The sequence below is a fragment of the Chrysochloris asiatica genome, unplaced genomic scaffold (genome assembly GCF_000296735.1).
Source record: "Chrysochloris asiatica unplaced genomic scaffold, ChrAsi1.0 scaffold00045, whole genome shotgun sequence".
In the NCBI taxonomy this organism is placed as follows: Eukaryota; Metazoa; Chordata; class Mammalia; order Afrosoricida; family Chrysochloridae; genus Chrysochloris; species Chrysochloris asiatica.
The window spans coordinates 10,942,305-10,955,556 of record NW_006408563.1 but is presented as its reverse complement, the minus strand read 5'-3'; the positions used below and the strand labels follow the sequence as shown (position 1 = coordinate 10,955,556).

General features: G+C 39.8%; 1 protein-coding gene across 1 annotated transcript in view; it reads left to right on the top strand.

Moving 5' to 3' along the window:
- SGOL2 (shugoshin-like 2 (S. pombe)) overlaps positions 1–13,252 on the top strand; it is a 33,869-nt gene that overhangs the window by 8,747 nt on the left and 11,870 nt on the right. Inside the window, exon 4 of the mRNA XM_006862041.1 lies at positions 8,092–8,177. Within this exon, the coding sequence (XP_006862103.1) occupies positions 8,092–8,177 (86 nt within the window). The remainder of the gene's footprint in view (positions 1–8,091; positions 8,178–13,252) is intronic.

The following is a 13,252-nucleotide window of genomic DNA, read 5'->3' as shown; positions in this document are numbered from 1 at the left end:
AGTCAGTGGCGTGGCCACGGAGGACTCGAGAGGAGAGTGGAGCTACCGGCTGACGGGAAGAGAGGACATATACACAGGAGCGCTCACACTTGCAGATATCCACATGACCTGGACTGGATGACTGGATGCTCGGAGCTCAACCAGGAGAGGAAAGAAGAGGGGGGAAAAAAAAAAGAGTGAGCTGATACAGTCTGATGAACTTGACCTATACCTATGGAGCAGCAACTCAAAAGAGGGAACAAATCCTCACAGCAAGAAACATTCACACACACACCCCCACACAGAGTGGGTGGAGAAGGGCAGCTTGGACATTGGATACTCAAATGGGGAGGGGAGGACTACAAAGGCAAGAAGTGACTGGCTTACAAGCTTTCAAGAGGGAACCTGGTGCTAGGGAGCATGGCAGAAGGTAGAATCTCCAGTAGGTACTATTCAATCTGTCTGGGCGGAGCTCTGGTGTAAAGGGGTCTGAGTCCAGCTCAAACCTTTTCGTGGGTGGTCTCGAGGGAGAGTGCTTGGATAGGAACCAGGCAAGGGTACACAAGCTGATAGCAAGTTTATTGAAAGCAAGAGAATTATATAGAGCAATTTCTGCAAGTCAGCATTGTTCTGCATAGTTACAAGTTTATCTTTTACTGTGAGCCAGGCAACCTTGAGAAAGCTGCTTTCCCTGCAAGAGTATCTTCTGCTGTGAGTCATGAGAACTAGGAAAGTTACTTTTCCTGTGTTGAATAAGCAGGCTTTGTTTGGATATAATAAGCAGACTTTGTCTGGCTATATTCAAACTCCAAGCTTTATGAAGCCTGTAAGCCTTCCAGCCCCCAACACTGGTGAAAGGAGATACAGATGGGTAACTCATGATACTGTAGTGAATAATGCTTATCAGGATGGATTATGAGGGTTGGAAATGCAAAGATAGACGTTTTGTAACAAGGAAGGGAGTGATTGATTCTCCAGGATAGGAGCGGAGGCCTCTGGGACCATCAACGGAGAAGAGCCGAGAGCGGGACCCTACCCAGCGAAACAGAGATGCCTGAGATAGAGACAGAGATGATGACGTGGAGTGATGAAGCGACTGGGGACTTTGGACCCAGAGAGGGAAAGGGACTGTGGGCTGAAAACTGGGGGGAGGAGGGGGACGTGTAGGGAGCGGGTTTCTGGGATATACCCTTTGGGTGGTTGATGATGCATGGAGGGGATTGGAACCATGGCAGTGAGATGATATAAGATGGAATGAATGTAAAACTAAAGTTCTCCCATGTTAACTATCATATAATTCACAATAAAACATAATAAATAAATAAATAAACAAATTTGAGATGATTAAAATACAATAAGGAAATCATATAAAATGAGAAGAAAATACTAATGAATTCAAGTTAAATAAGAGAGAACTTTGTATACTTACAAGCAAAGACAGATACCGTAAAGAAAGCTATCCATAGGTTTTCTCAGAAAAGATTTTAAAGTAGTTTAAGAATCATTTTAAAAAAAGCAAACGGTAAAGCATTTAAATGTATGGCAGACAGCATTAATATGGTGACTGTTTCATGGACTTTTTAAAACTAGAACAAGGGAAATAAAACAAGTAGAAAAAATACCATGGAGAAGGACCAAGACATTGGTGAAATCATCTCAAGTATCTGATTAGGGAAAATGATGTGAAAGAATAACTAATGAAAAGGCAAAATATACATAGTATATAAGCTGAAGAAAGGTCATAAAGCAGTGAAATGAGAAGTTTAGATTAGTTTCTATATAGATTCTGGAGGCATTGCATTTAGGGCTTTACAGAGTGACTTTTAAAGGGATTGCCTGTAACGGTCCCAACTCAGCAACTTCCTTAGTCCTGTGATCTTGAACTCTTGAACCTTGCTTTTCTCATTTGCAAGATGTGGATAAAGGTAGTGGGAAGGTTACAGTAAATGTGGCTAGCGTGTATCTGGCAGTAGAAATTACAGTAAATGTTAGTTCTTATTACTTTTTGTTCTATATGTATTTGTCTGTTTTCTGTAATTTGTTCTGCAAATCTCTTTTAAAAGTAGTCATTTTTAAGGCTTTCTGAATTTAAATGCATAGTCTTTGTGCTTATTATTGTTGTTAAGTGCTATCGAGTCAGTTCCTACCCATAGTGACTCTGTATAGGGTTTCCAAGGAGTGGCTGGTGAATTTGAACTGCCAACCTTGTGGTTCAAACTGACTTTGCAGTCCAGCGCATTAACATACAGTGCCACACCAGGATGCCAGTCTTTGTGATAAGGAGGTAAAAATTATTCAGCCTGTGTCTTTCTCAGAATTGTTATAAAAGTTAGAGATAGATCTTGTGGTCTTATTTGATTCACATTTGGATGACAAAGGGGATCTGTGTAACTATCTCTGTGAAATACTCTCCACAGCATGTGTAGTTACTGGAATTATAAATGTGATGCTTAGGACAACCAGTGGGCTGAGTTCTGTCTTTTAGTTTATCAAGGAGGTGTCTTGTTTGTTTTTCATGAGGTATTCTTTATTGGTAGTGATGGTGGGGTAGGTGTGTGAGGGCTAAGGTCATGGCGGAGCAGAATTGGAATTCCTCCATGAATAAATTACTAAGACTAGAATTTGGTTTAGGCCTAGGGAGCACAGAATCCATACAGGAAGTAACTTCGATAGGAAGAGAGAGAAGCAAGTATGGCAGGATGTGTGAGGGAGGAAGATCATATCACTTACACTTTAAGGAACTTTAGAGAACAGATGTCTGCCAAAGGCAGTTGTTCTGACTCATAGCATCTCTATATATGTTTTCTGAGAATGACTGCTAGGTTTGAACTGCTGACCTTGCGGTTAGTAGTCAAGTGCTTCTCCTGCAATGCCACACCAGGTAGAACAGATAGCCGTACAAATTACTCAGCTCTGTGTTTGAGTTACATGATGTAAAGGTGCTCTTCCCTGTCCCCTGTCCATTTTTTGAAAAAGCGTTTGTGTGACTCGGGAAAAAAACTTGAGGGTCAGGATCAGCATTTAGATTAAGGTTTTTTTTAAAAAAGGTTTCTGTGGATAAAGGGCTAGAGGGTAAAGGGATCCTATGTAACTGATGCTTGCTTTCTTGAGTTTCTTATTGTTTTATGATCCCTTTAATTTTTTGGTGGGGGACAGAGAAAACAGCACATAATAAATACATACATAGAGTTCTAGTATCAGAACAATATAAAAAAAGTGGAATATCACACATGCTTATGTCATGCCTCCAGCTTTCTTCATTGTCTTTTTCCTGTCTGTACTTAATGTAGATAATAATTTTCATTTGCTTCTTTATATAAACATACACAAAAAGCAAATATTTTCTTAATTTTCCCTTACATGAAATATACCATACTGTATTTGTGTGTCTTACTTTTTTTAAAAAACCGGCATGTCTTGGGGATCTCTGATTTTGTGCAGCGCTTCCTCATTCTTTCTCAGTGCTGCTTAGGAGAGATCTATAGAAGGGACTTATTTATCTAGTTAACTAGACTCTTCTTGATACTGGGTACTTGGATTGCCTTTTGCTGTTCACTTGAAATTAGTATACAGTGCCTTTCTTTCTTACATCATCAACTTATTTCCTCCCTCTGGGTTATTCCCATAAAGATGCAAAATGTTATTATATCTCCCATCCTAAAATGAAAAACAAAAGCCCTGATTCCACTAATCTCCAACTGCTATCTTGTTTCTCTGTTTTATAACAAAATTTGTTGAGAAGGTTGTCCACATTGTCTTCAATGTCTCTTGAACCCATTCCAGTTGGGTTTGCTCCACTACTCAACTAAAGCTGCTCTTGTGAAAGTCAGCATTGAGCTCCATGTGTAAGAACCGGAGGATATTTTTTGGTCCTCATATTAACATTCACGTGACTTTCAGGAGATTATATGCTTCTAAATTCTCCCAACCTTTTTGGCTGCTCTTTTTTCAGTCTTTTTGCCAGTTCCTCTTTATTTTAATGACTGTTCAATTTGGGGAGACCCCAGAACTCAGTTGTTGGTCTTTGCTTTTCTATCTATGCTATTGTCTTTAGGTACCATTGTGTCTATTCCAATCCATACCGACCTTAATGTCCAACAGAACTAAAGACTGCCTGGTACTGCATCATCCTCACAATTGCTGCTACTATTGAGCCCATTCAGCTGACTGGAAGAGATCCATATGTGCCCATTCCAAAGAGAGGTAACCCATCGGAATGCGGAAATTGTCGAACATCATCATTAATAGCTCATGCAAGTAAAATTTTGCTAAAGATAATACAAAAATGGCTACAACCATACATTGACAGAGACCTTCCAGAGGTACAAGCCAGATTCAGAAGAGGGTGTGGAATAAGGGATATCATTGCTGATGTCAGGTGAATCTTGACTGAAGCAGAGAATACCAGAAAGATACCTGTGCTTTATCGACTACAACATTGCAAAGTACGAACATTCCGGAACACTTAATTGTGCTGCACGTAGACTAAGAGGCAATTGTTCAAACAGAACAAGGGAACACTGAATTGTTTAAAATTAGGAAAGATGTGCGCCAGGGTTGTGCTCATTCACCATACTTATTCAATCTGAATGCTGAGCAAATCAAGAAACTGGATTATATGAAGAAAAAAAAAAATCAGGATGGAATCTCAGCTCACTAATGCCTAGGATATTGATGTTTATGTGTTCCATTTCATTTTTTATAACTTTTAATTTTTCTAGATTCATATTTGCACATTCCATGTTCCTATTGTTAGTGGATGTTTGCAGCTGCTTCTCATTTTGAGTTGTGCCTGATCAGCAAATGAAGGTCCTAAAAGCTTTACTCCAAGTTGTTTCATTGCTGTCAACTCTGCTTTAAGGAGCCAGCTCTTCCCTATTCGTATTTTTTGTTTTTTTTTAATTTTTATTGTGAATTATATGATAGTTTATATGGCAGAACATTAGTTTTACATTCATTCTGTCATATATCACTTCATTGCCATGGTTATAATCCCCTCCAAGTATCATCAGCCAACCAAAGGGTATACCCTTCAAGCCTGCCCCCCTACATTACCCCCCCACCCCAGTCTTCAGCACACAGTAGCTCTCCCTCTCTGGATCTAAAGTCTCCAGCTGCTCCATCACTCCGTGTCATCGTCTCTGCCTCCATCTCAGTCATCACTGCTTCTCTGGGTAGGGTCCCGCTCTCTGCTCTTCTCCGTTGATGGTCCCAGGGACCTCCGCTCCTAGATTGGAAAGCTTCCCTATTCGTATTTTGAATGAATTCCAACCTGAGGATATATCCAATAATATTCTGGTGCTTTTCATCATGTTTCAGCATTCAATATTCTGGTGCTGACAGTGTTTCACTGCTATTCATAAGGTTTTCAGTGACTAAACATTTGGAAATGGCCTGCCTCTCCCTCTTCCGAGTCTTAGTATAGAATATCAGCTGAAACTTGTCCACTGTGGTAGATGCTGCCAGCATTCAAAATTTCGGTGGTATAGCTTCCAGCATCACAGCCACTTGCAAGCCATCACATTGTGACAAACTGACAGAAAAATGACTTCTGTCTATGTTGTTGTTGTCAGGTGTGGTCGAGTTTTATTCTGACACATAGTGACCCTGTATAGGGTTTCTAAGGAGTAGCTGGTGAGCTTAAACTGCTGGCTTTGCGGTTCAAACCAACTTGGCAGTCCAGCACATTCTCCCACAGCGCCACACCAGGACTCCTTCGATCTATGGTGGTTGATGGTTATGTGCTGGTTCCAACTCATAGTGATCCTGTGTAGCGTTTCCAAGGCAGTAAATCTTTATGGGAGCAGAAGGCATTTTTTTTCTCCCTTGGAACCACTGGTAGTTTCGAACTGCTGACCTTGAGATTAGCATTCCTAAATAATTTCACCTACTTGCATTGTTTTAATTAGTGCAGTATACTGATGACTCCCAAATTTACATCTCCAGCCTGGATACCATCCCTGAACTACATGTGATGCAGATCCAACTATATATCTGTATGTCTAAGAGGCATCTCAAATTTCATATATTTGCTACCAAGCCAATTCCCAATGTGTGGTCTTCATCTCAGGTACTTACACCTCTATTTTCCTGTCTTTTACTCATGTCCCATATCTGATCCTTTAGCAAATTCTGTGATAATCAGTCCAGAATTCTCTCACTTCTTATAAGCTTACTTTCACACACACCCAAATCACCATTCTCTCTTATATGTCTTTTTGTAATAGCATCTTAATCTGAGCCTCTTGCTTCTGTCCTTGCTAGAGTGGTCCTATTAAAATTTTACTCTGCTTATAACCCTCTAGTGACAGTCTGTCTCCTCCACTGCCTGCTCTGACATGGAGGAACTTGTTATTTCTCTCCCCTCATTTACTGTGTTCCCATGCCTCCATCTCTTTTAGAGTCTTCAATATATAGGCCTTCCTCCTCATCTTCAAACACAAGTAAGCACCTCTCATGGGACCTTTGCACTCAGTTCCTTTAGATCTTGACTCAAGTCACCTCAGTGTACCCTTCCATGGCAAAGCCTATGTACTTTTGAACCCCTCCCAATCTCTGCCCCTTCATTTCATGTCCTGTTCTTCTGTTCTAACTCTTCTCCTTGGCACTCATCACTATGTAACGTTGAAGAGCAAAGATGTCAGTGTGAGGACTAAAGTGTGCTTGACTCAAGCCACGGTATTTTCAATAGCATGTTAAAGTTAAACAGTGAGTAAGGAAGACAGTGCATTTTACTTATGGTATTGGAGAAAAGTATTGAAAGTACTATGGACTGCCTGAAGAACAAACAAATCTGTGTTGGAAGAAGTACTTCAGAATTCTCCTTAGGATCCAGAAGACTTTGCTTCTCATACTTCGGACGTATCAGGCAGGACCACTTCCTGAAGAAGGATATCATGCCTCAGTGAGAAGTAGAAGCCTCCCAATGAGATGGATTGGCATAATGGCAACAACAATGGGCTCGAGACTGGACAGGGCTTCGTTCTGTTGCAAGTAGGATTGTTGTGAGTTGCAACCAACTTGATTGCAGGTAACAATGAGTCAGAACTGACTTGATGGTACTTAACAACAACCATCAACAACATGCTTTTAAAAGAATTTGAATGTTTTCCTTCTTTTTCTATGCTCTAGAAAAGTGATATAATATTGAAATTTTTTTTGATTAAAAATTAGTAGAAGTATTTTCTGAGCCATATGGACCTGGGAATTTTTTGAAGTGGTCACGGTAGCTCTTTGCCAACTTTATTCTGTAGGTGTTTGTCTGCTTAGATTTCTTTCTCTAGTTCCTAATCAATTTTGTTAGGATTAGGAAAGAGGTGTCTTGCTATAACTTGGTAAGGGTAGAACTGTAGGCTCCACATTTGGCCTTTGTACCTTTGTCGAAATTTAAATGACTAAATAGTCTATTTTTAGACTCTATTCTATGCCACTAAATTATTTTCCTGTTTTTATGCTAATACCTCACTGTCTTCATTACTGTAACCCTCTAACTTTGGTTTTTTCATTTTTTCTTAGTCATTTTGACTACTCTAGGTCCTTTGTATTTCCATATGAGTTTAAAAATCAGCTTGTCAATTCTACCGTGTTCTCCTTCAGGCTGGCCTTGTTTTGAATCCTGATAACGAAGTTTACCACTGTACTAGAAAAACATGGTTGTGTGTTATCTAATTTTTTGGTCTTTATTCAATAATTAAAACATGCTTGTTTCAGAAAATTTAAAATATAGATACACAGAAATTTAAAAGATACTGTTCATGTCATCCAGCTATGGAATCAAAAAGGCCATTTTGAAATATATAATCTGTAGCTATGAATGTATATGGATATGTACTTGTTGTGTATTTATTCCTATTTATAGAACTGAAGAAACTCTTCCAGAAGAAAGTTGAGAAGGTTTGATGTGAAAATATTAGTGGTTGTTTTGGGGTCACTTGATTAAGGTTGAACTGTTTTAACCTTTGCAGCACATTATTCTTATAAAACAATAGTAGAAAAATTTGTTTTATTACTATTGTCATTCTTATATAATTTAACACTTAGATTAAAAAAAACGTGAATTAGATTAGAGATTTTGTTTCTTTTCAGATACTTTTCTTTGTTCTTTTCTAATAGTTCCACCAGAGCCCCTTTGTACTGCCCGTGAGCCAGGAGAAACGAGTCAGTAAACAGTGTAAGTTGATGCGACTTCCATTTGCAAGGTAATTTCTTCAGAGCTTAGTTAAATATTGACTTGTAAACTACTATCTAAATTGGACTTTGCATAGTTTTTATTTGGTCTGCTTCCTTGAAATATAGAAAAGCATTGAAAAATAACGAAATGCTTGTTAACATTGTCATGATAACAGAAATTGAAGCTGTAATCTAAAAGAATTCAGTTTTAAACTTTGAAATAACATTCAGCTGTTCCAAAAAACAATAGAGGCATAAGCAGATTCCTAGGTATATGGGTTCAGATTTCAAACATTTTCTATAACTCGAACAATGTTTGTGTATGTTGCATGATTACTGCGTTTGGGTTTTGTCAAGCGTGATAACAGTAGTGAGGTTGGCCCAGGATCGGGCAGTGTTTCGTTCTGCTGTGCATAAGGTCACTATGAGTCTGTACCGACTCGATGGCACCTAACAACAACAACAGCTTAGTTACCTAGTAAGATCTGAACGAGATGACTTTTGGGGTCTTGCTGTATACGTTTTGTATTTCTAGAATTTCCAGGAAACTTCCCCTTAATTCAGTCACCAGACTTATCAGTGGTAACCTGCCTCTCTTCCGTTCTTTCCCACCGGCCACCCATAACCTCTGGCCGCATCAGGTCATCACTGGAGTCTTCAGCTCCAAAGCTTTAAAATTAACCTTTTATAATTGTTATGTATTTTTCCTTCATCACTTGTCTGTCAGTTTGTCATACTGTGGTGGTGACTTGCATGTTACTGTGATTCTGGAACTTTAAATGTCAGCAGATTCACCCAGGGTGGACAGGTTTCAGCTGAGCATCTAGTCTAAGACAGAACTAGGAAGGAGAGGTGGATTACTTCCCAATATTTAGTCACGAAGAACTGAATAGTGGAGCACTATAAGGTCAGACAGCACCAGAATATTGAATATTAAGTCATGATGAAGAGCACCAGAATATTATCAGATACAGTGCCAGAAGATAGGCCCCTCAGGTAAGAAAGCGCTCAGAATATGAATAGGGAAGAGCTGGCTCCTCAAAGTAGAATTGACAGTGATGACACGAATGGAGTAAAGCTTTAGGGACCTTCATTTGCTGATATGGCACAACTCAAAATGAGAACATGGAATCTACAAAGTATGAATCTAGGAAAACTGAAAGTTGTCAAAAATGAAATGGAACACATAAAATCGATATCCTAGGCATTAGTGAGCTGAAATGGACAAGCTCACTTTCTGTTCATTCTAGTTTTGTAAATTTGCCTATTATACTAGTAGCACACTTTGGGCATTGTTATGGTGTTGTAGCATAAGCACTGGATTGCTAGCCACAAGATTGGTAATTCATAACCCACCAGCCGCACAGTGGAAGAAAGATGAGGCTTTCTGGTCCTGCAAAGATTGACAGCCTCGGAAACCCTTAATATAGTGTTACTATGAGTCTGGATCCATTTAATGGCACTGAGTTCTTTTTGAGTATCATGTTGTACCCAATACATTTTGCTTGCTCTGCTTCTAAAATACTAAATTTTGTTGTTTTGTAGCTCCTTTACTTACTTTCCATAAATGTCTTGGCTTTCCTTATGTAATTACCATTTCATATAAACATAAAACTCTAGCCCTCCAATATATTTCACTGTATGTGCATTTCTTTTTTTTTTCTATTGTGAATTATGTGATAGTTTACATGGGAGAACATTAGCTTTACATTCGTCCTATCGTATTTTGTTTCATTGCAATGATTACAATCCCTTCCTTGTATCACCAAACAACCAAAGTTTATACCTCACAAGTCTGCCCCCCAGCCATCAGCACAAAGACTCTCTCCCTCCCACAGTCCATAGTCCCCAGCTGCTCCATCTCTCCACGTCATCATCTCTGTCTCCATCTCTGGCGTCAGTGCTTCTCTGGATAGGGTCCTGCTCTCCACTCTTCTCCCTTGATGGACCCAGGGAACTCCGCTCCTGGACTGCAAAATCAATCACTCCCCTTCTTTTGTCATAAAACATCTACCTTTTACATTTCCAACACTGATAGTCAGTCCTGATAGCAATCATTCACTATTGAACCACAAGAGTCTTATCCCCATCTCCTTTCATCAGCCCTGTCTAGACAGGTTGGAAACCACTCAGTGGAGATTCTACCTTCCCCAACCCTCTAGAACTAGGCTCCCTCTTGAAAGCTTGTAGGCCAGTCACTCTTGCCTTTATAACCCCCTCCCCCATTTTGAGTAACCAATGTCTTAAGTTGCCCATCCCTGTCGACCTTGTGTACCGAAGGAGTGGGACTGATCATCGCTGTAAAGGTTTATTCCCTCTTTTGAGCTACTACATCCATAAGTATAGGTCAAGTTCATCAAATTGTAGCAGATTACTCTTTTTTTTCCCTTCTTTTAGTTGAGTTCTGATCATCTAGTCATTGAAGCCAGGTCAAGTGGGTACTATCTGCAAGTATGGGTGTTCTTGTGCATCTCCCCTCACTTCACATCAGCTGGATGCTTCACTCTCCCCTGTAGTTCTCTGTGACCATGTCCCTGTGTCTGGACCCAGGGGTCCCCAGGTCTTGCCATACTGATGGCCAGCCAGGTGTCAACCTGGGTTGACAGGAGTCTATTGAATGTGATCAGACTTAGCTCACAACTTCATTGCTGTTTTTCCCTCACTTCCCCTTATTGGTGACCAACGTGGTCAGCAGCAAGACCCCATGCTTGCTCCTATATTTCCCTTGAGTCTTAGTCTTGGAAAGAGGTTTGCCCTGAGGGGACCCGACCACTTGCCTTGATGTCTCCTGGATGAACAACTTGTTTGTTCATGTAGTAGTCAATCAGTCTGCCATTACTGTTTATGATTTTTCCTACTGGTCTTTCTTTCAAGAAGTGTCTTCTGTTCTTCTAATCACTCCAGACTGGTCTGCTTGTCCTTTCAAGTGGAGATTTCCCACCTCAGAAGATTCTGGATAGGGATCTGGATTCCATGCATTTCTTTTTTTTAAGTAAACTTTGGTTTGAAGTGTAACACTCATAATAGAAAAGTGCGGATTTCTTTAGATCATGGAGAATTTTCAGCAAGTGAGAGCAACTGTATAACCAATGCCCCGATCGATCATTGTCAGAACTTCAGATTTCTTCCTTATGCCCCTTTCTAATCATTATCCACTGCAAACCCAAGGCTGATTAATTTTCTTACTTTTAAACTTCATATAATGGTGGCAGCACCCTAGTGTGGCACTGTAGGATAAGCACTGGACTGCTAACCACAAGTTCAAACCCACCTGCTGTTCTCAGAAACCCTATACAGGGTCACTGTATGTTGGAACTGACTTGAGGGCACACAACAACAACTTAATAGAGTCATGAAATATGTATTTTTTTGTGTTTGACTTCTTTTGCTCATATTGTGTTATGCAGTTGCAGACAGATCACTCATTCTCATTTCGTTGTATGATTGTACCATAATCTTTTAATGCTGAACATTTAATTTAGCGAAAATTTTGGTTTATTGCAAATAGCGCTGCCATGTACAAGAAGGGGGAAATTCCATTATCTTTTAATTCCATTTTTCCACAAACTTTTTGAAGCCCCATCATATATATCTTTTGATGAATGTAAATGTGTTTTTTCTGTTGGGACTGTATCTCAAAGAATAGTTACTGAATTTATATTAAATTGGTTTTACAGAAGTTGCAAGATACTTTATTAACATAGTTGAGCCAATTTACCTTCCTACCAGCAATGTATGAGAATTCCTAGTGTTCTCTATCTTCAACAACACTTGTTAATATCTTTTTCAGTATAGCCATTTTGAGGGTATGTAGTGATATTGTATAAGGTCGGATTAAACCAAAAGATTGGTGGTTCAAACCCATCAGCTGTTCCTTGGAAACCCTGTACGGGGTCACTATGAGTTGGAACCAATTCAACTGCATTTCACAACAATGATATTATATTGAAGTTTCAATTTTCACTTATGTGATAACCAGTAAAATGCTATTTTTAGAGAAACTGAAGTTCTTTATCACACATACATGTGGCTTCATCTTTCTCCCATGGAGAGGCTGGTCGATTTGAACCGCCAGCCCTGTGGTTAGTAGCCCAGCTATGCTACCAGGGCTACGCTATGAGGAGCCTGGTGGTGTATGGGGTTATGTGTTGGGCTGTTTGAATCCACAAGATGTTCTGCAGGAGAAAGATGAGATTTTCTACTCCCATGAAGATTTAAGGCCCCAGAAACCCAGTTTGTTGTTAGATGCCATCAAATCAGTTTTGATTCATAGCCATCCTATGCACAGCAGAATGCAACACTGACTCCTAATTGGTGTTATCTTTGAGCCCATTGTAGGATAAGCACTGGGTCTTCCTCTTTTGTGCTGACCTTCCAATTTACCAAGCATGATGTTGTTCTTCACTTAGGATGATAACATGTCTGAAGTATGAAAGACAAAGTCTCATCATCCTGTCTTCTAAGGAACATTCTGACTGTATTTCTTCCACCACAGATTTGTTTGCTCTTCTGGCAGTCCATTTTATTCTGGCAGTACTTTTATTGTTCTCCAATACTGTGATTCAGATGCATCAGTTTTCTGTAGGCTGCTTTATGCACATGTATACAGGGCAGTAGGAAATACTATGTGTTGACTCAGGTGTACCTTAGTCATCAAACTGGTGTCTTTGCTCATTAACTCTATAAATTTACAGTCACTGTGATTTAGAAGTGACTTGACAGCACACAACCATGACCACCACCATGTGTGGTTAGTACTTTCGTTATCCTTTTGAAGACATCTTTACCAATTTCTAGATCACAAAGTGTTGTATGTTTTCGTCTGAAAGGTTAATTGTTTACCCTTTCACATTTAGATTTTAAGTCTGCCTGGAGTTTAGGGATTTGATATAAGGGAGGGGTCAAGATTTCTTTCTTTCTGTTGGATATGTTTGTTGTTGTTGTTGTCAGGTGCCATCGAGTCGGAACCGACTCACAGCGACCCCATGCACAGCAGAACGAAACAATGTCCGATTCTGGGCCAACCTCACTACTGTTGCCACACTTGAGTCCATCAATGATACCACCTGGCCAGTTCATCTCATTGGGGGTCTTCCTCTTTTTC